The sequence below is a fragment of the Lepisosteus oculatus genome, chromosome 10, assembly GCF_040954835.1.
Source record: "Lepisosteus oculatus isolate fLepOcu1 chromosome 10, fLepOcu1.hap2, whole genome shotgun sequence".
NCBI classification, from domain to species: domain Eukaryota; kingdom Metazoa; phylum Chordata; class Actinopteri; order Semionotiformes; family Lepisosteidae; genus Lepisosteus; species Lepisosteus oculatus.
In genome coordinates, this window is record NC_090705.1 from 22,490,648 (window position 1) to 22,518,644 (window position 27,997).

Here is a 27,997-nt window from a genome sequence, read left to right on the forward strand (position 1 = left end):
GACTTTTGCAGCTAAAAATGACAGCGGGTGCAAGGACAGAATCAAGGACTATGGGTCAGGGCAGGAGCTACACAGCTGGAGAGGGCACTCAGGTATCAGGCTTGCTGTGTCTCTTCAGCTTTGCTGTTTGCAGTGTGGCTTCTGCTGTATCCTACTCCAAGGTTTCCTAATTGAAGTCTTAATTAAACTAACAAGTTGCTTGATGAGAATATTTGTTTTTTTTTCTACTCAGACATTTGGGATTTAAATATTTCTTATGAAGTACAACATTTTAAAGGTAGCTTAAATAACAGTTTTAAATTTATCTAAGAGTTAAAAAGTGTGGAAAAAGCTGGCACCAGCAAGATATATCAAGCAGAAATATCTTGAAAATATCTCAAGTTTATCGTTGTATAAGAGTCGAAGCTGAGTTCCTAATTCTGCTACAAGACTTTGTTCAAAATGGCGTCTTGAAATGTTGATTGTTCTTGAAATCAGTTCAGTTACAGTAAAACAGAACCTTTCACATCCTGAGAAAACCAAGGACAAAATTTTGCAAATGTAATAAAAAAAAGTCCACACGAAGGCTACTTCTTAAGTTTGGCATTTTTTAACTGATGAATTGATCCGACCACAAAATTAAAATCAACAAAGGTTTTGCGCACAGGAAACTACCTTACATGAGAGTCATGAACAGAGGTTTGTACTACTTCATTAAACCTCCCCAGCTCAACCCTCCAGTCTGTGCACACAGGCTCTTCAGACAGCTCTCCAGCGCTGTGTTCAGAAGAACTTGCCAGGATTTACAGGTCAGATAGAGAGCTCCTGACCTGCACTTAGCAGGATGTTTTCAAAGCATTTTTCTCCAACGCCAAGTTTGCAGTCAGTTTTCTAAGAGCCAAACCTAAACATTTAAAGGTGGAAGCCAAGAGAAGATAAATGTAAAAAGGAAAGATAAAATCATGTTTTTTTTCTTTTGCAGACTGAAGCAAAGATTTGCTCTGGAACGGAAAAGCATTATTGAAATTTTATTTTGCTGTCACTCTTCAGTCCAGAAACAGAATGAAAGCAGGCAGTAGCTGTGCTGAGAACAGACTGCACACTGAGCATAATGGTATTTACCGCTATCTGAATGATATATCTGTGCACTGCATAGCTCTATCGCTACAGTAGTGGGACAGCTGATATGTACTCTACATAAATGGTATTATGGAACCACACATTACAACCCAGTATTAGAAATGGGTTGTATGCAGGTAGATAGACTATTAAGAGGGCAATGTCTTGCCCTCTGGGGTCAGTTAATGGGGACAGGAAGGGGAGGGACCCAACAGCAGGGAGCAGTAATGACATTCTGGGCTAAATTGCAGGGGAAATGGTGTGTAAAGCCATAGCCTACCAGACCCTGCCATAAACCCCCCCACCCCACCTCTCCAGTCCCCTCAGCAACACCACAGTGACTCACAGTGAAAGATACAGCTCCCAATAGACACATTGTTTCAATGACCCTGCTGGTTATGTCTAATTAATGCCGTCTACATAACACCATTCTGAATACACAAAGCAAGCGAACTGCAGTTTATGTACTCTAACGATGGATTTGGGAACAAACCATGGGACCTTACTTGTTTATTTATTTTGTATTTATTTATTGCACCAGGCAGTGTTTAGACATGTTGCTGGATTTGTAGTTACAATCCATTTTTGCAGATGTGAAGCTAGGTATTCTGAGTGTGTTAACGTCTGGATATCATTCCAGGAGTGAATTCACATCTCGTCCTTTCTTCAGGTGTAAGACACGAGCTTGTCAGGCACCTGCTTTCTGAGGTGGCCACACAAACTTAAAACGCGTTTCAGTGTCATCAGTAAACTTCAGTCAGTCGCTGGAAGTGTCTCTACAGCACAATATTAATATTACACCAGCATGTGTGTCCGGACACACCAATGTTTCAATATACAGTTAGACCTGGGCTATGGCTAGCAGGTATGGGTGGTGTGGTGGCTCTGTGGCTAACGATCTGCGCCTGTTGCTGGAAGGTTGCCAGTTCAAATCCTGCGGTTGGCAGAGAAATCCTACTCTGTTGGGCTCCTGAGCAAGGCCCTTAACCCCAACTGCTCCAATGGTGCTGTATAAATGGCTGACCCTGTGCTCTGACCCCAAGCTTCTCTCCCTGTCTGTGTGTCTCAATGAGAGCAAGCTGGGGTATGCGAAAAGACAAATTCCTAATGCAAGAAATAGTATATGGCCAATAAAGTCATCTTATCTTATGGTCAGTTAGTTTACTTCACTGACCTCTTCTAGACTCTAATTTCATCTCCCCCCCCCTTCCCTACTCTCCCCCTCCTTCGCAAAGAAGGTTCTTCATCTCCCTTTCAGTTTCGCTTGCTCGCTTTCCGTCAGGGACCGATCTCTCTCACAGACGGTGAGAGGCACCATCCAGATGTGGCTGGCAGGGCTTCAGGGTTTCCAGATGTGCAGCTGCAGCGGGCGGGGGGTGAAGCAGCAGTGAAGTAGGGGACACGCAGTCCAGCTGCGGCGCAGTCAGGCCCCCACATGCCTCAGCTGCGCTTCCTGCTGCTCAGCGTTCCCTTCCATGTACCTCCTTTGTTCTTTCTCCGCTTTGTTCCTCTGGCCGTTCTCAGCGCTGCTTCTGCTGCGTCTTTGTGTTCCCGCTCCCAGTTTCTGTTTATTTCCTGTATTTTGGTCTTAAACCCTTACAGATGGGCACGGCTGTGCACAGCTCTTGCACACAATCGGGAGTTCCAGTATATCTTGTGCTTTGACAAAAGCATTGAGAAGCACATACAGTACGAAGGAATTAAGAACAGTTACAAGCGAATTGAGGCCATCTGGTCTATCTGGTAGTTGGCAGTTAATCGATTTAAGGGTCTCTTCCAGCCATTTGTTGAAAGAAACCAGGGTACCGGCTCCACCACCATGGCTGGGTGGCTTGTTCCACACTCCCACCACCCCTCAGGTAAAGACGTGTTTTCTGTTCTCAGTTTGAAATGCACTTCCACACAGTTTCCTCCTTGTGCCTCTAGTTCCTGTTTCACTGCTCACGCTGAAGGAGTCCGCTGGGGTGAGTTTATCAGTGCCTTTGAGGATTTTGAACGCTGGGACCAGATGGCCTTGTAACCTCATGTGCTTGAGACTAAAAAGTTGTGTTCCCTTTAGCCTGTGCAGGACATTCCTTTAAGCCCCAAATGGATGTAGTTGTTCTCTGGCTGGATTCCTGAGGAGCAATATCTGTTTTATTACCTGGTGGACACAATTGCTGTCAGTATCCTAAATGATCTTAATACTGCATTTAATAATTTTACCTTGATTTAAATTCTGCTCTTTTAAATGTTTTACATTTTTTGTTTTGCTTCCCCCCCTCATTGTCTATAAGAAGTAAATGAGAAAGTTTGCAATGGTTTCTGTAGTGTAAAGGCTTGACTATAAAGCATGTGCCCATCACAGAGATTACCAACCAGCAATTGGCGGTGTGGTGGCTCTGTGGCTAAGGATCTGCCACTGTGGCTGGAAGGTTGCCAGTTTGTATCCAGCGGCCGGCAGAGGAATCCATCTCCATTGGGCCCCTGACCAAGGCCCTTAACCCCAACTGCTCCAGGGGTGCTGTATAAATGGCTGACCCTGTGCTCTGACCCCAAGCTTCTCTCCCTGTCTGTGTGTCTCATGGAGAGCAAGCTGGGGTATGTGAAAAGACAAACTCCTAATACAAGTAATTGTATATGGCCAATAAAGTCATCTTATCTAATACAGCAGGCTGGATGGAGCATCCAGGGTAAAGTGCCTCACTCAGTGGTACATCGGCAATGTCTGTAGTGGAGACTTGAGCCCATAACCTGTCAGTCCAAACTCTGCTATGCTATGCTGACTCCTTGAAAGTAAAAAATCTAACATATTGTTTATAATTTATTTTAGTTTTTCACTGTAGAGGCCACTGATCCTAAGGAAATTTAGACATACGGGTTCTGTATTTAGAGGTTACTTTAAAGTAAAAACAATATTCCTTAAAATATTTTAAGGTTGCTCTTGACCGAAGCTAGCTTATTTTTATGCTAAGATCATACTCTGTTAAAACTCCACTGGCACTCCATTTAAAGCACTTTACAGGTAATGGGGACTCCCCTCCACCACCACCAGTGTGTTTGCCCCTCCTGGATGATGTGACAGCAGCCATAGTGCACCAGAACGATCACCACACACCAGCTCTCAGTGGGGAGGAGAACAGAGTGATGAAGTCAGTTCAAAGATGGGGATTATTAGGAAGCCATGATTGGTAAGGGCCAATGGGAAATTTGGCCAAGACACCAGGGTAACACCACTACACTTTTCAAGAAACACCCTGGGATTTTTAATGACCACAGAGAATCTTACATTTCATCTGAAAGACAGCACTTTTTTACAGTATAGCATCACCATTGCTTTACTTGGGCATTAGGACCCACACAGACCTACTGGTCCCTTACTGGTCCCACTAACACCTCTTCCAGCAGCAACCTTATCTTTCCCAGGAGGTCTCCAATCAAGGTACTGGCCAGGCTCACACCTTCTGAGCTTCAGTGGGCTGTGAGTTGTGAGTTGCAGGGAAATGTAGCTACTGGCTGAGAATTACTATGTCTGAGAATATTTACATATATATATTAACAAGGCCTCCAGCATGTAACAGGAGTAACTTCCATAAAGTATACACATATATTTATTTATGTATGCATAAACAAAGTATAGATATACAATTTTTATGTATTTGTGTTCATGCATATACTATACATGTATATACAACATGGAATTAATTGCATGAAACAAACAAATTCTGCTTTTTTTCCTTCCACAGTTGTTGAAGTCTGGAGTAGTCCTCAGGATTCTTGACTCATGACCAAAACACTGTGTTCGAACCCCAGATGGTGACACTCCTAAGCCTAACATACAGTGACTAGTGGACAGGAACTGCCCTCGTCTAGCCTGGGACTGGACAGGACTGGACATGGGAGATCTTTGAGGAAAACCAGGTTGCTGTTGTTAGGGGCACTGGTGGACCAGTGGTGCTCTTCCCCCTGGACCAGACTTTCCAAACCAAAGCCCCTGCACTTTCATTCCCTCTGTTCTTAATTGACATAATTCGCACAGGTTAATTATTTTTAAGTATTATTTTAATTGTCTACATATCTTTGCTACCTATTTAATCACTGATGACAACTTTTATTTATTTGGTCATTTTGGACTGTGAGGATTATTTATTTTTATTTATTAGTGGTGCAGAATGGCCACTGTGTGTCTCCAGGTGGGGCTGCTGGTGCAGGATGGCGCTGTGTGTCTCCCAGGTGGGGCTGCTGGTGCAGGATGGTGCTGTGTGTCTCCCAGGTGGGGCTGCTGGTGCAGGATGGTGCTGTGTGTCTCCCAGGTGGGGCTGCTGGTGCAGGATGGTGCTGTGTGTCTCCAGGTGGGGCTGCTGGTGCAGGATGGCGCTGTGTGTCTCCCAGGTGGGGCTGCTGGTGTAGGATGGTGCTGTGTGTCTCCCAGGTGGGACTGCTGGTGCAGGATGGTACTGTGTGTCTCCCAGGTGGGGCTGCTGGTGCAGGATGGTGCTGTGTGTCTCCCAGGTGGGACTGCTGGTGTAGGATGGCGCTGTGTGTCTCCAGGTGGGACTGCTGGTGCAGGATGGTGCTTTGTGTCTCCAGGTGGGGCTGCTGGTGTAGGATGGTGCTTTGTGTCTCCAGGTGGGGCTGCTGGTGCAGGATGGTGCTGTGTGTCTCCAGGTGGGGCTGCTGGTGCAGGATGGCGCTGTGTGTCTCCAGGTGGGGCTGCTGGTGCAGGATGGCGCTGTGTGTCTCCAGGTGGGGCTGCTGGTGCAGGATGGTGCTGTGTGTCTCCAGGTGGGGCTGCTGGTGCAGGATGGTACTGTGTGTCTCCAGGTGGGGCTGCTGGTGCAGGATGGTGCTGTGTGTCTCCAGGTGGGGCTGCTGGTGCAAGATGGTGCTGTGTGTCTCCAGGTGGGGCCGCTGGTGCAGAACGGCCTGTGTGTGTTGCTCAGGTGGGTGCATTAACTTCAGTAGTGCTCAGGGTTCTCACCTATATGTGAAGTGCTTTGGGATCCTTTGGAGTTTTGGGGACAGGAAAAGGAGTAGGCACATGAAAACACTGAATTTATTATATTAATTCCCCTGGAAACACGGATCTTACGTTTATCTACTAATTTGTCAGCCTGTGGTCACGCATGGCAATTTCCAAATCTGTACAGCAGATCTCTCTCTCCCCCCTCCCCCCTCCTCTCTCCCTGTGTCTAGTCTCTGGGCTCTGAACCTGCCAGCCCTGTCCCACAGTGGGGGGTCACTAGATTGCTCCTGTGATCTCCTACAACCTCCCTCCCCTTTTCTTTCTGCTCTTGGTCTCTGCAGACCTTTGAAGTCCCTCTACCATTGTATCCAGGAGGAAGTTTCCATTTGTCACCTTCTGAAGTGGCCAGACCTCATGTGGGGTTATCTGTCCCTCGCTGTTTTATGAGGTACATCAATGTTTGTGTGAGTGTGTGTGAATTGCTGAGCTTTAAAAATGAATGATTCAGCCCTATTTTAATGCTTTTTGCTCCAGAGTGTAATTTCCCCCCATTTTCAGGGAGCACAAAAAAAGCACATTCAGCAATAATAAAAGACGGTTCCCACAAAGAAAAAAATGATTGTTTTTAAAGGGAACTGGAATTGATTTGAAGGCACAAAGAGAAAATATTGAAACAAAGAAACATCTTTGAAAGGACATTCTGTTAAATCTGTAAATTGCTTGGATTTATCTATGTGTAGGTATTCTGTAAAACAATTCAACTATGTAACACGTTTTGTAAATAGTTCCTCTTCCTTTAAAAAAATAATTTGTTGCCGGTAGGTTGCGAAGTCCCAGAGAAATGGTAAAAACAGGTAGTATTGTACAGTGGACTTGCAACCATTTGGAGAAACATAAAATACACTGGCATCCTGCACCCTCCTAAGTCTGGTAGGTCTTGCTCTGTGTTGTAAAATTCAAAGCCTGGAGAAACTGCTTTGACTGAAATTCCGCGTTGTGGGAATCAAGTCCTAGAAAAAGAGACAGACGACAAACGCACACAAAAATAATCACACCCGACCCAGACGCGTTACTAAGAACTTGTCAGTTTAAGCTTCCTCGCTGTTCAGGCAATGTTACTATACAATAGTATTTCTAAAATCGCGTTGTAATCTTTAATGTTTCCAGAGCACAATATTTTCCCTGTTCTTCCTTAAGACTTTTTAGAATTTTTTCGGTCTTTCACATTCTGCTTGACATCATCATCATTATTGCTGTTGTTTCGACTAGGCCCTCTAATCTTTGGATTGCCTCAAAAAATCTCGCAACCATTTTAAAATTGTATTTGCTGGGCCTCCCCCTACCCCTCCCCAAGCACACACACAGCAAATAATAATTCTTCTATATGCCTCCAGATTGAAGTGAAAAAAGATGATTGAGGAAGGAAACGGTGTCACCAAAGTGTAAATCTTTATTCGCATGCAGTACAATAAAATGCACCAGACTCAGGCTTAAAGCTCATTCCCTCCTCTCTTTCCTGTTCAGACTTCAACTTCTATCACAGCTCCTGCCGTCGCCGCTTTCTTCGAATTACTTCAAAAGCAGTTTATTATTACCTCCAGCAGTCGGCCAATCGGTGCGCACGGAGAACTCCCACGTGATGCGCTGACTTTTGGGGGGCAGGAGCTGACGGATGAGCTTTCGGGGGGCAGGGAGACTTGAAATTCTGGCCAGCCGCGCTAGTCTCCCGCTGGCAGCCAAAGAAGACAGGAGGGACAGAGGCAGAGAGAAGGAGAGGAAAGCACGGAAAAAAAGACGAGAAGGCTAAAATCCAGTCTGACTATATGCATGTTAACAAGGAAGAATGATTGCAGCCTAAATCGGAGTATTTAGGAGGGGAATCTGGTTCTGCTCAGAGAAAATTGGCCGTGGAAGAAACGGAGCTTTGTCGAGTTAACCATTAATTTTTCCATCAAGACGCATTGCTTTGGCACTCAGACTGCATATTTACAAAATTAAACGCGTGGATATTTGTACCTAATTAACCCCATGTCTGACTGAGAAGTCCACTCCTCGAAATTGCTTCATTTTTTTACATCTGTGTCTTCGGGTTCCTGTGGAGCGCTTTGGACAAGATCAGAGGGTGTGCGTCTTCCTAGCAGATTTGCTCGTTAAAAACCCAGACAGCACGCTAACAGAAATACGATCGGCCAGCACCGATTTCGCCAACAACCCTGGGTCTGCTGGTGAGCCCCGGAGTGAGACAGGCGTAACCCCAGCGCGTTTCCCGAGAGTGCCTGGCTGTGATGGCTGTGGAGAGGGCTGTGCTCCGGGCTTGGACCCTGGTACTGCTCCAGGTAGGAGAACTACCGCCGTGCTACAGGCAGGGCAGCGGTGTTTTGCGTGCGCTGCTAAGCAACACCGCGGCTCTGTTTAAAATCAGGTACCAGCAGTTCGGAAGCTGCGTTCTGCGCTCTACAATACAAACAGCACCAGAACTGGCTTGCAGAACAGACATTGCGGGGTTTTTCTCCATGTAAAAAAGTACGCATTTTCATCTTCTGGTAGGGAACGCACACACAAATACAAAATTCGCGTCGACTATTGCACAACTGCTGCGATCAGGATTAGAGCATTACATGTTTGCAACAGACATTAAATAAAGAGTTTAATTAATTACAGCTCTCTTTTCCACTGATACAATTTGCCTCTAGCTTGATTCTTAAATTAAAAGGGAATGTTTGGAAATAATTGGATCTTTATACATTATTTCTTAATGTTGTCGGAATTACAGTTATGAATGCTGCCTAGGGTACTATATTCACAGGTAATGTGTAGTATACTTTATCCATCAGTAAAGGCGGTCATGAAATACATATGTAGGTTTATATCCGTTAGACATTAGAGCCTCAGATTGAAGATATTGCATATTTAGGGAACAAATAGAATTTGAAAACTATGTGGCGTCCAGTACCTGTATAAATGTTTGCCTGTGTCTGCGTTTGTTCAAGCTAGCGCACTCAGCAGTAAGAATGAATGCCACCGAAACCAGTCCCGTCTGTTTCAGCAAGCCTTTTAGTGACTTCTTAAACTGAGGCTCTTCAGTACGTTCCGGGGCTGCCTGTCTCTCTGCTTTCCTGTTTGTAAGATGCATGGCTCGTAGCGTGTTGTCACTCTCGCACACATCTGCTGCGAGCTGTCTTCCAGATGTTGGGGTAGCGGTGACATCCTGCCAGCTAGACTCCAGACCGGCCGTGTTCACTCTGTACTGTCTCACACAGAGGAGAATGAGGAGACGCTTTCCGAATATTCAGCAGGGAGAACAGGATTAGTTGATAAAGCTGAGAAAAACGTTATCTCCACTGCTCTGGACTAGGGGTCGGGGGAGAGTTCTTTTATGAAAGGACAGCTCTCTCTACTATACCCCTGCAGGGATTCCAGTGTCCTTTTCCATCACAGGGAGTAAATTTGCGTACTTGGTATTAAATGACTTTTTTTTTTTACCAGTCACTAGTAATAAACATCCACGACAGAATGGGCGATTTTAAAGTCGCGCATTTCGACGCTGGCCCAAGGTTTACAGGTCTTAAATCAAACTCGAGTAGAAATTAGTGGAAATACTAATATTTTAAATAATATTAAAACCGGTCATTTAAAGACTATCAACAAACGACGTCCGTTGTTAATAGAAGCTAAACTGATTATAGAGTGCGCTATTTTGTCCTTAATGAAAAATTGATTTACTCACATCGGGACAGGTAGAATGATTTAATCGTGTGTTTCATTTTTTTCCATTAAAGTCAAGAGATAATAAATAACAACCCCGATCTGACGTTAATATAGCGCAAAATTACCGAGATCCTTCCGTGAAAATACGTGCTGTTTTTTCCTGTACTTTACCTGTATTTGTATCTAAATTCGAATACTTTTTCCAGGCCCCAGGTTGTATGCCGTGCAATTTTTGTGCTCTTTATTATAGCTAGCTCCACGAAGCTAATTTTGTGGGCTTGGGTTATCAAAGTATCCAACTTGAACATAACTTGGAAGTTGGAATGAGGTTTGAGTGGTGGAAAATGATTCATACCCCTATTCGAGTAATTAATCTCTTCTATCAGATTCTTGCGTGGGAGTTGTTTTAAGAGCCCTGTTCGGAAATAGTCCTGGATCACTGCTGAATTGTTCCGCACAGGCCTGAACACACCCTGCATCTTCAGACAATACTCCTGTCCGGTCATGCTTTGTAGAAAAGGATCTTTTTTTTTTTTGTCGCAAGAGCATACTGAAAGAGCGTATAGTTCCAAGTCACGAACTAAGCTCCAAGTTCATATTCTAATAACTAACCAGAAGGATTTTGTGGAACAATCTTACATGGAAAAAATGATAGGTGGACAATTATGTGTCTAAAAAATGGATACAGATTCCAAAAGGTTATCTCGACTTCGGGGTTGCAAGCAAAAATTATTTGATACAGGTTAAATTCAGGTCCCAACATATTGAGCACGAAATAAATGTGAGCTGACTACTTTCATTAAGGGCGTATAATGATATTTTGAGTTATGTCAGAGTACAAATTTAGAAAAAAAAACTAGAACAGTGCCTGTTGTTCTTTCTTCTTGACGGGAATGATTTTTGTTAATATGTTAAAATATCGTGCTACCAGGTCTGCCCATTGTTCGTGTTTCTACGAAGGAAATTCCAGACAGCAAATCCAACCACTTTGATGAAATAGTAAATCGTGGACTACATACAACAATTTTCCGTTTTACTTCAAGTTTGGAAAGAAGGACTAGTCGGATAATTGATGCGCTTTTTATGGTGTTCAGCAAAACGTGATTTACGAATCACAATATAAATGTAGGGTTTTTTTACATTTATAAGACGACTAAAGTGATACTACATGCATTGGCGTCTTGAACACAATGAACTGTGTGTAGTCGCAAAGGAGTCACATACTCTAGGAAATCACCTCAACAGTTTCCAAAACTGACATAAAAAGCATTTGCTAAATGTTCAGGTTATCTTGTCTTCGGGACACACAAATGAGGGATACACACTGTCTACGGGCACTAAACATTTCCTCCCCCGATTCCCCCTAAATCCCCATGTTCATTTCGATTCCCCATTCTTAACCCAACCTCCCTTATCCTAAGCAAAGCGCGGTGACAGTGAAAGTATCACTGGGATGTGGATCCGGATGAGGGTAACTACCATTCCGTCTGTGTGTAGAGGGGATATAAGTAACGAGAATTTCCATTTTAACCGCAGAGCCGCTGTATCCGCGGGGGGTGGCTGCCGTTATCCAAATGAACTCTCGACCCCTCTTAAAATGAGATGTTTTTGGAACGACATTAAAAGCGCCTGGAAGTAGGTTGCTTTTTAAGTCGAGGAGCTCAGAGTAGCGGAAACAAAGTTAGCTACGTTAATTTTCGGGCGCAAGAGCATTTTTCTAAAAAACCTGGCTTTTGTCAAGAGATGAAAATAAATCGAGTGGTAAACGTGAAACGTGTATTTTTAGAATTGTCGTAATTTCTTTCTGGTCAGATCAACTTCTAAAGCGGTACCACAATTGTCCTCATCCAGGCATACACACGCCCTGTTTAAATTTCACAAATCCGAGGTGTAAGTGACACTTCGGTGGGAATTACAGGGATCAGCGTCAGTAATGCCTCCTAGGGCGAGACCGGCTGGCCTGGATGACTTCCGAGCACGCTTTGCTTTCATCTTATTCAAGTGGAAACGTTCACGTTTTGTCCGCTTGTGCGCATCTGTTCCGGAGAATCTACCCAGTCTCCTGCTTTCTTGCGCATACTCACAAACCTGGACAGCCACCAGCGCAGGTTTTCTACAATTCTCGCTTAATTGTCGAGCAACTAACGCGAGGTTCATTTGGAAAACCTTCAATTTCATGAATTTAGAAGTGGAGAACCCCGAGAGGCTGAAGGTTATTGATTATGTTCCATTCAATTGCTTGACACAACAAAGCACACACTTAAGCACAACATAAAGAAGTTGTCTTCAAGATCTTTAGAAACTGAAGATTTAAAGGTAACTATTTAATCTGAAGGACTGGATCTTATCCAGACCCAGCTGCACTTCTGTACAGACTTGTGTATCAGAAAGGCATTGTGTTAACGTATTTCACGGTCAGACCCCTCTGGCCGTGTAGATGCAAGATGTTTTTTTGTGTTCTTTCCATTTGCTGTTTTTGTTACAAATTCTGAATCATTTGTAGAGTTTTCAAAAGTGCTCGATTTGCGCTCCAGGGGAACGTGAAGGGAAAGACCGTAACTGTCTGACAGTAACAAGGTGTCTCAGTTTTCGGGTTGAAGAAGTTAATGTCAATTAAGTAATGATACATTAGACTGGAATGCAAACCGCTAGACACACCAGCCTTCTGTGAAGCCTTCAGTACAATCTTTTCACTGGGGGTGCTTAGCATGGATTTGGAGCTTGGGAGTAGTTGTGGCTTGATGTCTGTCCCCCATGGTGCTGATGCTAGATATACACAACAGAACTCCACTAGTATCTGGTTTGAGCAACAGATGGAGAAAAATCCTAGTGTTCTTAACTGCTACAACTGCTATTCCGAAAACAGTTTGAGCACTGTGGTCCCGGGTTCGAGCCTGGTCACATCACGAGTGGGCCATAACTGGGATTTGCTTGGGATAGGGTAGGATTAGTTGGGCAGGCCTCTCTTGGCTCTCAGCAGCTTAGCGGTGCTGTCAGTGATAGGATGCGCCTCTCCTCTAATTGGTGGTGATCTTCCAGTAGTGGGCAGTGCTGCCAGTGACTTGTAAACTCACAATTGGCTCAAAGATGGGCAGGGTCGGAGGACTTTACATCCACTTCCTCGTTCTCCCCCTTTAGCGACCACAGGATTTGAGAAGCAATACCAATGTTTCGGCCGTGGAGTTCTTCACACATCTGAAGAAGGCTCCACGGCCGAAACGTTGTGTTTTATTTCTTCTCTTTTCAGCATGGAATAAACCTATGACTTGTTCCTTTGCATAACAAAAATAATGCACAATTCTTAATTTAAAGCAATAATGGGGGATATTCATTTCCTTGGTCTTTTTAATCATGTCTAAATATTGGAAATAATTTGATTTCAGACCAGATTTAAGTATTTAAATATTAATTTCTGCTAAAATGTTTAGTTCTTTGAAAATTATTGAAAAACTCAACATCTTAAAATCGGAAATTGCTGGGGGGTTTCCAGGCACTGTGCATGTTAGAACCAGCTTATCCTTTTAGTTCTTTTTTTTCTAAACCTAGTTGCGGTCATAAATGCAACAGTGAAGACAAGTTGTCGGGGCTCAGGACTTGTCCCTACAAGGTTGTGGGGTCAAATCACATGTGGGGTGCAGGTCTTCCCTTAAGTAAGTAAGGCTCTTCTTTTCCCCTGCTTTCATGAGATTTCCTGCCTTTATAAATGGCTACCAATGCCATTTTGTTTTCGATAAAACATCAGCCAGGTTAATGACAATAATAATGACGGGGCTAAAAATGTGGGGTGTTGTTTCTCTCAGGGGGGGGAATTTGGTCAGCGCTGTTTCAGGTGGTCTGATTGATTTGATGATTTTCCATCTGACTCATTAACCAGCCTCACCCTTGTTCCGGCTAGTCTTTCGGGAACACTGCTGGTGTTCGCTCTTTGATCCTTGTGTGGAGATGACATTTCAGTCAGCAGTGAGCAGCTGCCCTTGAGCTCTCCTCGCAGCTGGAGGGGTGCTGGAGGACAGGGCAGGAGGGGTAGAGGGGGTGGTGTTTGGGCCCTCGTCACTGCTGAGGCTTGTACTGAACTGAGTGGTGGACAATCTTGCATATGGAAGCAGTTTTTCACTAATCTGACTGAGGAAAGAGCCCTTTCATCCTGAAGACATCATTAGAACCTCTTCCTGGTGGTTGAGGTTGGAGAAGTGACACGAATAAATCAGAGGAATTTAAATGTCTTGTGTTTTTCCCCCATACATTTCATGTATAGCTGCTGCTTCATCATGCCAATTAGGAAACATTCATCTGTGGCATTGGAGAACTTCAAGTGCTTCGCCTTGCGTTGTATTGGAAACTCTGAAATTAGCCGCCCCCCCCCCCGCCATCATTATGTCTTTTTTTACCCTTTAAAATAGTAGCTCCCCCCTCCCAGAGTTTCCCAAGCCTGTCTGAGATGCGAGACTGCTGTGTGAATGATGTCTCCTCTCTGTGTCAGAGAACTGCAGACCTGGTTTCAGTTAAAAACTGCCCCCCCCACCACCATGACTTTATGAGCGTGTGAAACGCCTTATTTGGAAAGGCGACTGTGTAAGTAATGCCAGCCCTCGAAATTGGCCCAGCACACCCTACGGCTCTAGGGCTACACTGAAATGCCGCAGTATCCCACCTTCCGCGCTCTGTTTTTAGACAGCGATAAAGGCCTCACTGGGTCAGACTCCCCCGCCCCCTCCCTCCCCAATATTTATATTAGTGATATGGGAGCCCCGCTATCTCGTCTGGGAAACACAATCCATCTTGTTTAGTGATTTAGATTGTTTACACAGTACAAGAGCCTGGTGAGTGTGCACTCTTCTCTCAGCGAGATCTGCCCTTCCAAAACAGGAGGCTTTTCTGTCTAGACATCGAGAGTCTGGCTTGGGCCTAGTCTTTACATCCAGACAGGACAGAGATGAGGATCTCTTGCCTGGAGGAGTCCTGTGTGGATTGGGAGGGCACTCATGGAAGTGGAAGGCCCTTCAAGGTCTAATCAACATCTGTAAAAGCCTGTGGTATTTACGAAAGGGGGCAGTTGTTTGAAGGTGTTGTGCTTCAGGGACAGCAGTTGTATCTGAACCAGATGAACCAAACCATAAAAGACCTCCTTGAAAATAAGCATTTTGAAAATCCTGGTGATCGCCCAGTGTATCTTTGTGGAGTGGCACACTGGATTGCTGTCTTACAGTGCTGGGGCCCCGGGTTCAAATCCAGACCTGGGGTGCTGTGGAATTTGTGTGTGCTCCCCGTGTTTATGTAGGTTTCCTCCAGGTGCTTCAGTTACCTCCCACAGTCCAAACACATGCTGGAAGGTTAATTGGCTTCTGGGAAGAGTGGCCCTGGTTTGAATGTGGGTGTTTTTTGTCTGTGTCCTACAATGGACTGGTGTCCCATCCAAGGTGGCTCCTGCCTTGCACCCTTTGCATGCTGGGATAGACGCTGGCTCCACTATGACCCTGAACTGGATAAAGTGGTTAGAAGATGGATGGATGTTACTGTGTACAGGCACAGACACAGGTAGCATGTGGCTCTGTACTCACCTCCATCAGCACAGCTCTTTGGGTTAGAAACCTGATTCATGTATTACCTGGTGCCTTTGTAGAAACGTTGCTCTGACAGTTTCCAGCCAGATCATTTTCCATGTTGACTACCTAATCAAAAGAACTGTAGGATAGTGATGCTGATTTTTTGTTCTGTAATTCCTAATTCCACTCAATTTTGTGGATTAACACTATAATAATAATAATAATAATAATAATAATAATAAACTATTTTACATAGCGCCTTTAAGGGTGGCTTCTCAAAGCGCTTTACATAATGACAGCAACAACAATAAAAAAAAATACACAAGATAAGCAGAGAATACACAGTTAGAGGAGACAGTAGATGGTGGTACTGAATACAGTAGGAGCAGAAGGATAAAGATCAGAACCAGTGAAGTAAAGGCTCTTCTAAAGACGAAGGTTTTGAGTCTGGTTTTGAAGGAGTTTCGAGAAGGTGACTCTCTGAAGAGACTATGTAATGTTAGAAGCGCGAATCTCCCAACAGCTGGTGTTAGATTATACACAAGACGTTGTGGAGCTTGTAAAACCTGAGATGTCTCAAACGCCCTTTGGAATGGGAGTCTTCATTTGCATCCCTGCAGAGCCCTTGGGGTGGGGACTGAGCTCTCTTACCTGAGACGTGCTGTGAGTAATGTAGTTTAGCCTCAGTCCTAATGGCAGTGTTCCTGTTTCTCAGCCCCAGCGCTGAGGCGGGCTGTCTCCCCTCAGGGGAACCGTCAGTCACAGCCAGCAGGATGAAGGCTTGCTTTGTTCAGGGAGGTATTTATTCAACGGCTTTGACAGCCCTGCATTGGGACAGGAGAGTTTAAGCACAGGGCCGGGTGACAGACCGCCTCAGGGAGTGACACGCGCAGACGGGGAAAAGGAAGGCAGGGCATCGGAGAAAGGAAGGGATCGAGGAATTCAGTCGAGGGAGGAGGGTGAGAGGGAGAGAGGTTATTACCCAGAGAGAGAGAGAGAAGCTGGCAGCTGTTATTAAACTCTCCAGGACTCTGTGAGACACCACTGCCTTTCTTTACAAGTTTTGTTGCAGCTGCATTTTTCCTTACAGTTTGGAATCTTTTTTCTCACTTCTGTATTAAACTGTTGCCCCCGCAGAAGTGTGTAGTGCGTTTAATGATTTTATTCATGGTTTTAAGGCAGGGGTCATTCATGGGAAAGCATGCATACATTAATCAGAGCTCACCTTCTGGGCTGACTCCTCCTCTGGTTCATGCTGGCTCTGCTGCTATAAACATGACCTCCCTATACAGAGTATTCTCCAGCTGGTGCTGAGATCCCCACTGGCTACACTAGACTTTCACAGGCCGAAGCCAGCCACCAGCTTGAGGGGCTCAGAGGGCTGGAGCTCATCCCAGTTTCTGTGGTGTTAAGCAAACGGAGAGTTCAAGACGTCTCTTAGATGGAACTGTAGGTCCATTGGAGTTTAGCCTCCCGAAACCCATCTACACTGCTGGGTTCTCAGAAGTAATCAGTAATGCTTTTGCTTGCTTGAGGATATAGCTGCCATGAGATGCAGTCCTTTGGCCACAGATATAGTCCTTGCTCAGTTGTTTTGTGTAAACCATGTATTTGACACTCAGCCCAAAGAACATAAGCCCGTACAAGCCAGAATCTCAATGTAGTGAAGGTTTTCATTAGGACCAGAGTTACGTTCTGGGCTGAATCAAGCAAGAATATCAGTTTGTCTGTTTTCCAGACATTTGGAAGAGTACATACACATTTTCCTTAAGAAAGAATAGAAGTCACAATTCACACATGTAACAGGAGAAGTCTGGCGCTCACTAGAAGTGCTTGAGAAAAATAAGGCATGCTTTCCGACCTTATTTTGAATTATTGGGATTTATCACTGTTGGCGTTAGGATAAACAGCAGGTGTAGCCCTTCAAAAGATGCATTTACCCCATCCTTCTGTTTTCAGCAGGGTCAGTCTGGTCTGCATTTGCTGCACTTTGCGCATAGTCTGGGTCAAGAAACATTGTGGATTTCCAGCCTGATCTTGGATGTCTCATGAAGTCACGTCCATTCAGTTGAAATGTCCCATGGTCTCAGTACAGACTTGGACACTGAGGTGCTGTTTTAAGCTACTGTCTCGGTATAGCTAAGTAAAGCTGTTCCAGTTGTGACCGAATAGAAATTTGGTTTTGTGTCTTTTTTCTTTACATCAAGAACATAAGAAAGGTTACCAAGGAAAGAAGCCCATTCGTTCTGTCTAGTTTGGCTAGTTGTTTTGTAGTTAATTGATCCAAGCACATAATTTAAGCATCACAGCTTCAATGGTATGGCTGTTAGGTTTGCTTCACACTCCCACAACTCTCTGTGTAAAGAAGTATGACCCCCCCCCCCTCCTCGGTCTCCATTCTAAATGCACTTCCCCATAGTTCAACATGTGTTGTGTTTCACACACAATATTTGTTGATTGGTGACCATAGTCAAAATCTGGGCTTCAATGCCAACAGCAGCCAGATGCCCTGTTTTCTTTCCAAGGCTGAGACTGAAAGGAGACTGACCTGCTGAGCTGTCCCGGTTTTTCGGCCTGTGAATCGACTAGGGTTGACCTCTCAGCAGGTGGAAATCCAGCGACTGCCTTTGTGAGAGGGGGTGGGGTTGTGTTGTGGGTTCTATGGTGTTGAATTCATTATCAACACTGCCGTTTCTGATGCAGTAGATCAGGGTGGTCACAGTCACGCAGGTTCTACTGGTTTCTCTACATCATCGATTGGAACAGGTGACAATTTAAACTAATTGCAGTAGCTGAAGATGTCTGTCGCGCTAGGATCCGGAAATCAAGAAAACCGCCATCTAAAAGGCCTGGTTTCTATCCCTGTGGTCAGCCGGTGTCAGTTCACGACAGGAAGAGTGCTACATCTTTAAAAGTGGTCATGGACCACCCTCTTAGAGCTACCTCACATTGTTTAATGAAATATTTATATTAATGGTCTGGGGCAGGAACTGAAGCTCCCTTTGCAAATTCCGTTTCACAAGCTGCAGTCTGTTACCCAAGCCATAAAAACATTAAGAGGATTATATGTGCCTTATATACTCTGCTTTTCTTCTTCACTTCCTATGAGAACAGTCTGTAAGCAGTTACACTTAGTGCAAGCTCCGGTATTTCCAAGTTTCTTCCATGTACAAACAAGGTATTTATCTCACTGAAGCAGCCACGCGAGGGGACCTCTTCCCAGTTGTTGTTGAATAAGCAGATGCAGAAGTTGTGTTCGGGGGCCCCAGCCTGTGTCTGCCTGGTGGTACAGTTTAACTTGGGGGGTGGGTGCCGGGGTGATTGAGAGGCGGCTCTGATCTGCGGGTTCACACATGCTCTTTCAACTCCGCAGACATCAGAGGATTTTTTTCTTGCTTTTTTGAAGTGGAGGGGGGGCGGGTGGTGGTGGTTTTGGTGTGTGTGGGGGGGGGGGTCCTTGTTAGACATCTGTTTGTTCTCGTCAGCCCAGCCCAGAGGCAGTGGGTGATCTTAATAAATATGTGCATGTCTAAGATGCCACTGTGGGGGGCGGGGGAGATTGGGGAGAGGTGTTAAAGGGGCTGAGGTGGAGAAAGCGCTGCGACCTACACAGACACACCTGCAGGGCTGGCGGACATCAAAGACGGCCCTCACCCAAACACAGATGCATGCGCTGGGCCGCCCCTCCTAACTGACACCCCGGCCTCAGGGCCTATCCCCGCGGTGATTCACTGACACACACAGCAGCTGTGGGGGAAGAAGTTAACAATAATCATTGCTTACACTTATGCAGCGCTTTTCTGGACACTCCACTCAAAGCGCTTTACAGGTAATGGGGACTCCCCTCCACCACCACCAATGTGCAGCCCCACCTGGATGATGTGACGGCAGCCATGGTGCGCCAGTACGCTCACCACACATTTCTTTTCCTTTCCATTTTTTCTCTGTGAAACCCTCTCAGTCACAGCTTCTTTGTACCAGCAGACACTTCAGCCCCCTCAATGTGGGGTGCTAATTCTATAGATCCCCACGAGCTCTGCTGCAGAGAATCTGGGCACGGTAGGGCACACCTGACACCTAGCGCAGGGAACTGTCTGAAATGTTTGATCCTGGGGGGTGCCGTGGCCCTGACTGTGACCCCCCAGCAGGCTGGCCTGACGGCGAGGTGGGTGTTTGTATTGGCAGGTTGCCCTGGGAGACGCCTGTGCCAGCGGCCGCTTCACCGTGACCGGCGAGTGCTGTGACCTTTGCCCCCCGGGGTTTGGCGTCGCTGTAGAATGCGGGCGAGAGAACACCAAGTGCCAGCCGTGCCAGGACGGTGGGTACCTGTCTCGGGGATTTAGGGTAATGGGAAAAGGAAGGTTAGCTGGGGAGAGGAGGAGAGACCAGTAACACCGGCATAAAGACTGAATTGGACTCTCCAGAAAATGTGCTTTAGGTACTAAGGTGAGCTCTGCTTTAGAATTGCAATGCAGGTTTGTTTTCTTCCATGCCCTTTCGTGAGGTAGATTTATTTGAATCAGAAATCGATTTGGGGGGGTGCTCTGGTGTGAATGCGTGGGTTTGTGTCTGTTTGTGCCCTGTGATGGACTGGTGTCCCCTTCAGGGTTGTATCCCGCCTTGTGTCGGCTGCTTGCTGCTTGTGTAGGCTCTGGCTCCCCAGCAACCCCACGATGGTAAATTGATGGGAGAAAAGTCAGACCCAGACCTAAGGACACTGCCCCTCCAGAGCCACTACAGGCTACAGCTGCATCACACTGGACGCCTGGTCATCCCCAGCTCCGGCCAGCAGCTCAGTACAGTTTGTTTGCAGTGCATGCAGTGCAGTTCTTTTATAAACACAGTAAACTCAGAACTGCGAGCTCAATGCGTTTTTATCTGTTCTGCTAAAAACTGCATTCCATGCTTTTTTATTTCCTATATTAATTTTGAGGCTGCTTGCATAACTCCGGAGACAGTGACGCGCTGAGCTGGTGCTGTGTGAGCAGAGACAGAGGTTGTTTCTGTCAGTAACCCCTCTTTGCTGTGTCTGTGCTGTGTGTTACAGGGGTGTCCTTCTCGGTGTCGGGCAGCGCCCCCTGCCAGCCCTGCTCTCGGTGCCCGGATGGCATCCCCAAGATCGGCGGGTGCTCCGCTGCCCGAGACACGCAGTGCGACTGCGGCGACGGGTTTTACCTGCTGGGCCAGGGGAACCACTCCACGGGGCTGTGCGCCCCCTGTAGGGTCTGCAGGAAAGGACAGGGCGTGGTGCAGGCCTGCGGGCCCCTGGGGGACACCAGGTGCCAGGCCTGTGGCTCCGGATCCTTCTCAGAGGAGCACAGCAGCACGGAGCCCTGCCGCCCCTGCAGGGTGTGCCTGGACAGCGAGGTGGAGATCCAGGCCTGCCTGCCGCACTCCGACACTCTGTGCATGGGTAAGAGCGTGCGCTCACAGCTCCCAGAGCCCCGGCACTCGTCATGATGAATGAGCGACTGTGGCACAGGGCCAGCACGTGCACAAGACGAGCACAGATAGGAGCGGACACAAGCGCGCCTAGCTTAGATAGCTTGGCTCTGTGCAGACGTTCATGCTAAAGGCAGGCATTTGCACTACAAGTATGACAGGAAGACTTTCAGAGTGCCCATTTTCACAAGGCAGGGCTTTGTACCTCAATGGATTTTTCCCTGCAGAATTATTTGGTGCAAGTGCATCGACGGTGGGTGTTTAATATAGAGGCATGTTTAATACTGTGACTATCACCGAATGTGAAATACTTAGGTTCATTTTCATTTGATCCGGTGCACTTTTAAGTGCAATCTGTTCAGATGTAGAAGTGACAGTCAAATCCTTTCCTTGTATTTTAATTGTCACAAAGGTCCTTAGACATGCCTGTCAGAAACAGTCCAAAGCTACAGAGAGGTCTACTTCTGCAGGGGAGAGTAGACACACCATGCTCTTAATACATCATGTCATTTTCACTGGTGGTACCAAAAATCTTATAGATTTAAAGATGCTGCTGATTTTGTTTAGCATTATTACGCCATCCACAGCTCTTGTGCCTGGGGAGAATGAGGACCAGCAGACATGCCCACCTGTCAGGGCTGTTGCTCTTTTGACACACAGTGCCCTACAGGAGAGTCAGTGTCGATCGAAGAAGCTTTCGCTGAAAGCCAAGATGACCCTGGCTGACGAATGCCCTCCCTGCCATGTGACACTCTGCCCATTGGCTGCCACCACTTGGGAAATCACACTTGGCAGATGAATTGGGCTCACACTCGTGAACTCTGGGTTCATAGAGCTCATCCTATGCTCTGAGAGAGGGGGCGTCAGTACTGGATGCGCCAATCAGGATCCCCCGGGAATGTGGCACCACTGCAGTCGCCTCACTGTAACGCTCTGTGTCTGACCAGTTGACCCCTACCGACCAGCTGCTTGAGACGTGTACACTGAGCTGCCTGTTAACCCACACAGAGCACTAACACGGCCAGCAGGCTGAATAAGTTCATGACCCCATGCCTTTGAGCAGCTGAAACAGGCTTCAGGCTCCTTTGATCCTTAAATAGTTTGTCTCAGAGAGGTTGTGTGTAATGCTTACTAAACCGCTTATAAATTAGTTATTGCTCATCAATGCATCATGGTTCAGGGACAGTTCACGGACAGCCTGTCTTGACATAATGTTTCACCTTTCGACTTCTCCACTGTATTGGTTATTATACCCTGATAAGTAGGGAAATAGGGTAAAAAGTTATGACACTCAATGTGTGCATTCGATCAGTGAGAATAGTTCCTGGTAAAAGCAACACAGTGTGCTTTGTCGGCTAGCTGTTCAATACCAAGCCATCCTTGGTTGAAGAGGTCATTGGAAGTACTGTTACTGATCTTGTTTTACATGCAATGTGCAAACCAAAGTGAAACATGCTTCCCTTACCTAAATACCCAGGCCAGACCCCTTTTTGGATTGTGTGGGATAGTGGAGAGGCTGAAAAACACTTGAGAGTCTAATGTGTGAGCAGTCTCCCTCCCCACCTACTCTTGTCTGCCCATTAATATCAGCTCAGCACACACACACACTGCTGGACAGACAAGTGCCTCCTAATAAGGGCAGGACAGAGAGAAACAAGACAGCAAGTATACTTAAGCCTGGTTCACACAATAGAATCAGCTACAAAAGTATTCCTGCGGTCAAGACAGGTACTTAATTATAAACCATGTGACCCCATTTGGTCACATGAGATGCTCAAACTGGGAGTTGTTCTCTCACAGTGTGAACTAAGCTTCAACCTCAAGCTACCACTTCGCAGCAGCAAGGGTATGGCAGGCTGATGGTGCATTATTTATCTCCTTCAGCTTCAAAGCACATGAAGTTAAAGGACTACTCCTGTTGCTGTTATTATCGATAATAATGTATTACATAAGCTGTTCTTTCAAACAGATAGTTCCGGTGATTGGCTGACGCGCGTTCAAAGCCGTGCTATAATCTCTGATATACACACAGCCTGGATTTTGACTTTTCACTGTGTGATAAAGAAATATCAATGCGCTGACTGATGAAAAACAGTCAATCAAATCAATTGCACAGGCAAAAATGTACACCAACCACTGCCTTTGTAGCACAATGGTCCAGAAATAATCAAATGTTTGGTTAGAAGCAAGGGAGGATATGTCTGTTAGTGGACATAAATACAAGAGTTCGCTAAGGAGTTATTGGAAACCCAATTTCCAATAAAGCGACAAAGCGCTGGAGTGATATCCTGGCAGGCACTGAGACCAGCAGCAGTGGGAGAACTCCCACAGCGAAAAAGAAAATGCCAGATGAACTAGGGATTGGACAGTTTTTCAATGCTTGCACGATCAATGGAAATGTTCAAATAAATGTGCACAAGATACTAGTCATTTATTCCTTTATCATATTGGCTAGGTAATGTCCTCTCTTTGCTAGTCAATGTTACTTATGGCTGTGTTTCTGCATTGTATAGCAACGAGGGACTACATTCTCTGGTGGAGGAACGTGAAGAGCTTAATTTTCATGTTAAATAAATGTTTTAATTAAAATTCATTCAAAACAGCAATCGCATATTCGGCAACCATTTTATAAAAGCAATAAGGCACCGAGGCCTTTGCTGTATCGTAAATATAGTCACAGTTAAAAGGGTTGCCGGGCCGACGCTCTGTGTGGGGCCTAACAACGCCTTTTAACTGTGACAATATTCACGATTTAGCACGGCCTCTTGCTTAAAAATGCAGTATGCATCGTTCACCATAACACTGTAGACCCATTTTACTATTCCAAAAATTCTGAACAGCACTGCTAAAATCTGTCCCTATTTCTGCCTCCCTCTTCCTCCAGATAAGAACCTACAGATTCTGACTCGGCCCGACTCGGACAGCGCTCAGGAGTCTCCCCGCCGGCAAGCTCCTGAGGGGGAAGGAGACGAAGAGGGGTCCAGCCCTCCCCCTGGTTCCCCGAAATTCACTCCCCAGGAGGAAGGTGGCAATAACATCATCCCAGTCTATGTCTCCATCCTTTCCGCCGTAGTGCTTGGGCTGTTGCTCTACGTCGCCTACAAGTGGTGAGTCTGTGACACAAAATAAGTTATAGCCTTATGCCATGGGTCTCCAGACAAACCCTCACTTGCTGACTGGGCCTAAATACATCCTCCTCTACCTCACCCGCGGTTCCTACTTCAATGGTTATGTGTTCTCACGGTGTCAGACCAAGACCGGAGAGGCGTTCGTGAAGCTTCCAGAATGTTCTTGTAGGCCCAAAGCTTCTAGAATGTCCGTGAGCTTCAATTTAGATTTCATGCACACATTTTCTTCCACGTTACCAATCGCATCTCTCCCATTTCCTGAATATGACTACCCTCAGTAACTGATAACTGTAAACACAGGTGCTTTACGTTTATTTTAATGGTATTACTTTATATAACAGAAAACTGTGCAATGCTGTTCTGATTTTCTGTCACGCTCGTTTGTTATTTGGCATGTGTATGTTGATTTACATGGTGTATTATATATACGCATGGTATATATATATATTTGGAATGGGAAAGCTATTTTCCCAGGATATGTGTTTCTCATTATCCGCTGACAGTTCAGAAACATATCCCCCACGAAAAAGAGGACCTTAAGCATTTCTTTCCATTCCTGGAAACAAGTTATAGCTACCATTCCTAGATCCAACCATGTCTTAAATGTTTTGCTTTTCAACAACCTTTAAAATTTTCTTAAATGTTTTGCTTTTCAACAACCTTTAAAATTTAATTGTTACAACTCACTTTTCTGCCTCAACATTTAATTCTAATTGAATGTATCAATCAGTTCCTAAATTTTTCTTCTGTAGTTGATGATTTTATTGTAAAGTGCCTCAAGATTGTGTATCTGCGCCCTGTTGTTGCCAATAATTAATTCGCCTAATCCAGATATGAAGCTCGAACATAAACCAGGAGCCCCTTGGTCCTTCCAGACAAACAACACAGACCTGCATTAACGAATGTCAAGGCTGTTACTTCTCTTGCTTTCAGCCTTTTCTCCTGGTTCTTCGTTCCTCGCTCTTTCACACAGCTCAGCAGGGTGTCTCAGAATGACACAAGCACTCTACACAACACACACACGGTTTCCCAGCTGATTGCTGACTCTGAAATTGATCAGCGCAGCCCCCCGTAACGCTGGCCTGTCTCCCTGCAGCTGGTCCTCCTGCAAGCAGAAGAGGGCACTGGCGAAGGCTCGGGGTGGGGAGCTCAGTGGGGTCCCCGAGGGAGAGAAGCTCCATAGTGACAGCGGGGTGTTCCTGGACACCCACAGCCTGCAGGACAACCACCCAGGCAAAGGTGAGGAAGGACACAGCAGTGTCGCCCGAGTATTGTGTGGATAAGCATGTCTGAGTACATGGTCTGAATACATCTTGCCTGCTGCTCATGGTTCACGGCCTAATTGCTTTGTAATAATAATCCTTACACTTATATAGCGCTTTTCTGGACACTCAATGTGCAGCCCCACCTGGATGATGCAACAGCAGCCATAGTGTACCAGTACTCTCACCACACACCAGCCATCAGTGGGGAGGAAAACAGAGTGATGAAGCCAATTCATAGATGGGGATTATTAGGAGGCCACGATGGATAAAGACCAGGGGGGACCTTGGCCAACCTAGAAATATAGTTTTGATTTAACGTGACTTGATTTCTGTCTGTTAAACCACAAAATCTGTTACTTAGGTCTGTAGTTTCTATAGGCACTGTATATTATATTTGTAAACTATATACTTGTATGTTCAATGACATTTTCAGCAATGCTGTGAGATTTGGAAAGAATCAAGCACAGCTGCTTCCAGTTAATTCCTTTGCTAGCAAGTTCCTTCTTTTTATTTCTCTTTTATCACCGAGTCCAACAGATGACAACGCGCCCGTGTCTTGCCTCACTCTCTGTGCAGGGCTTGCTGGTAATCAAGGTACATGCTTGGCTCCCCCTGCAGGTGGACTTCGGGACAGCAAGCAGGACAGTCGGCTGTACCTGAACCTCAGCCCCCAGAGGCAGGAGGAAGTGGAGACGCTTCTGCAGGAGGCGGGGGGGAAGGGCTGGCGTCACCTAGCGGCCCAGCTGGAGTACGAGCAGGACCGCATCGACACCTTCGGCCGCGGCGAGGACCCGGTCCACACCCTGCTGTCCGACTGGGCGGGCCAGGAGGGCTCCACGGTGGCCGCGCTGTGCTCGGCCCTGGAGCGCATCGACAGGAGCGACGTGGCCGGTGCCCTGAGCCGCCCAGCTCAGGCCAGCTCTGTGGTGTGAGTGCACGGGGCAGGCAGGCAGCTCCACAGACAATCAGACTGACTCGCGGCGCACGGAGAGGAGGGGGAGGAGGCCCATTTTCCTGAAATCCCACCACAGTGACCCGGGAATGAAAGCTAAAGAGACTCAGGTGGTGGAAGTCCCAGCAACGTCGGGAGGCGAGAAGGAAGAGGAGAGAAATGGCTAAACTATACTAACAAATGAACAGGACATTGCACCGCTCACCTCCATATCTTCTGCTGTTCCTTTACACCGAGGGCACAGTCAGTAATACCCAGGCCAGCTGCCACTGCTGCTCAGCTTCGTTGTCATGGAAACAAACTCTCCAGCCGACCATTCAGAAGCCAGCCCTGCTCTCGCTGCCCCTGGAAAAGCTCTGATCCCTTTCAGCCCAGTGGATCATGGGAAATCCCCATGGCATCACTGGGTACCAAAGAACGTTGTCCAGCGTGTTACTGTGGTAGAGCTCCCACTGCTTTGGATAAGAGGAGAAAGACGTTGAGGAGGTCTGATAAAGCCAAATAACTAATTAAGTGAGGGGTCAGATGGAGCAAGGTCCCTGCAGTGTTGGGGCTGATCCGCCATGTTTGGGATTGGAGATGTCTCGCTGTCTTGAATGAGCTTCTTTACCGATGACAATGCAGTAAAAATCAGGTGCTAATTATGAAACAAAGCCATTTATGCAAATACCAACTTTGTAAGAGATACCCCCCATTAAAAAATATATATTTTCTCCATTTATACTGATAATCTATGAAAAAGGTTCTTACATTTATCAAGCAGTAACTACTAAACCACTAAACCATTCTTTAAACTGTCACAAATCAAAGTAAATGCATTGCACTGGCCTATGCTCATGTGGTTTAATGTAGTGGGCTGGTGTGCTCTTGGGAGGGAGTCGGGGCTCTTCCTGCTGGTGATTCCCAAAGGGGCGTGCGTCTTGTCTCTGAACCACTCGTAGGGGCGGCACAATTCCAGTTCTTAAAGGCCACAGCATCTTCTGATTTTCATTCTGTCTGAGCTCTCTCTTTCCGAGTTCAGACAGTTAACAGCTTATGGCCAATAATTCTGCAGGTACCTTGGTTTTGCACTGTGAGGCAATGACTTCACGCAAGGACATCTTTGGCACTTCAGTTTAATTCATGTGCCATGGTGGTCATTCCTCATGGTCATTTTTTTTAAATCTCTACAACTACACTATGTTTTAAATGTAAAGTCTTAAAAACCATTTCATAGTTTAAAACCCATTCAAGTTACTTCCCAGCGCCTTTATACCCGCCATTAACATTTTTTTGCATTTAAAATCAGCAGCAGCAGTGTGATGTTAATCACTTGTGGCTGACCACCTCTAGTTCAGTGTGCATTCTGGGAAACCACACTGCCATGGCAGACATATTCCTCCCTCAGTGCTTCCTCATTTTCTGCCTCTCTCTATAGTCATTGCTTTGCCTTTCTGCACCTACTGGAGGTCAGATTGGTAACAAAGTCAAACCAAGGACCTTTGACCTGCAGGACAAACAAAGTCGTCAGCATGGGTGGCTGAGAATTGTGGGTATTCCTCTCCGTCTTCCTGAGTCTTGCTCCCCCCATTCTCCCCAGCCATGCCTTGCGTGTTCTGTGTTTTGTTCATGAGTATGTTGCAGTGCGTTCAAAGTCTCTTTTGTAATGTCTTATCTCATGTTAAATATACATTTGCAGGATTTGGTCTGCCGTGTTTTTATTTCACTGCTGATTCATTGAGAAGGGAGGGAGAAGGCAGAGGCCCAGCAAATACACTGAAAATGACAGGGTTATATCGAGTGATCTCATTTACTACACGGCTATTCTGCCTGCCTTCTGCCAAGTCTCAGAACCTGGGAAATGGAACTGCACACGTGGCTGTCACTAGCATTGCCTCAAACACCATGGGCTGGATTAAATTTTGGAATCTACGATT

At 46.0% G+C, this 27,997-nt stretch overlaps 1 protein-coding gene across 1 annotated transcript; it reads left to right on the forward strand.

The window, feature by feature from the left end:
• Positions 1-7,497: 7,497 nt before the first annotated feature.
• On the forward strand, positions 7,498-27,761 carry nradd (neurotrophin receptor associated death domain). The gene is made up of 6 exons (XM_006635744.3): positions 7,498-8,379; positions 19,480-19,612; positions 20,342-20,707; positions 23,621-23,843; positions 24,961-25,103; positions 25,748-27,761. Exons 1-6 carry the CDS (start codon positions 8,329-8,331, stop codon positions 26,059-26,061), a joined length of 1,230 nt encoding a protein of 409 aa, XP_006635807.1. The 5' UTR covers positions 7,498-8,328; the 3' UTR covers positions 26,062-27,761.
• Positions 27,762-27,997: the final 236 nt, after the last annotated feature.

What these genes read in the sequence shown, in the direction of transcription:
- nradd (XM_006635744.3), top strand. Translation starts at nt 8,329, where the DNA reads ATGGCTGTGGAGAGGGCTGTGCTCCGGGCTTGGACCCTGGTACTGCTC. An exon ending in CTCCGACACTCTGTGCATGG is followed by an intron (nt 20,708 to 23,620) that starts GTAAGAGCGTGC and finishes CTCTTCCTCCAG; the next exon opens with ATAAGAACCTACAGATTCTG. An exon ending in GGACAACCACCCAGGCAAAG is followed by an intron (nt 25,104 to 25,747) that starts GTGAGGAAGGAC and finishes CTCCCCCTGCAG; the next exon opens with GTGGACTTCGGGACAGCAAG.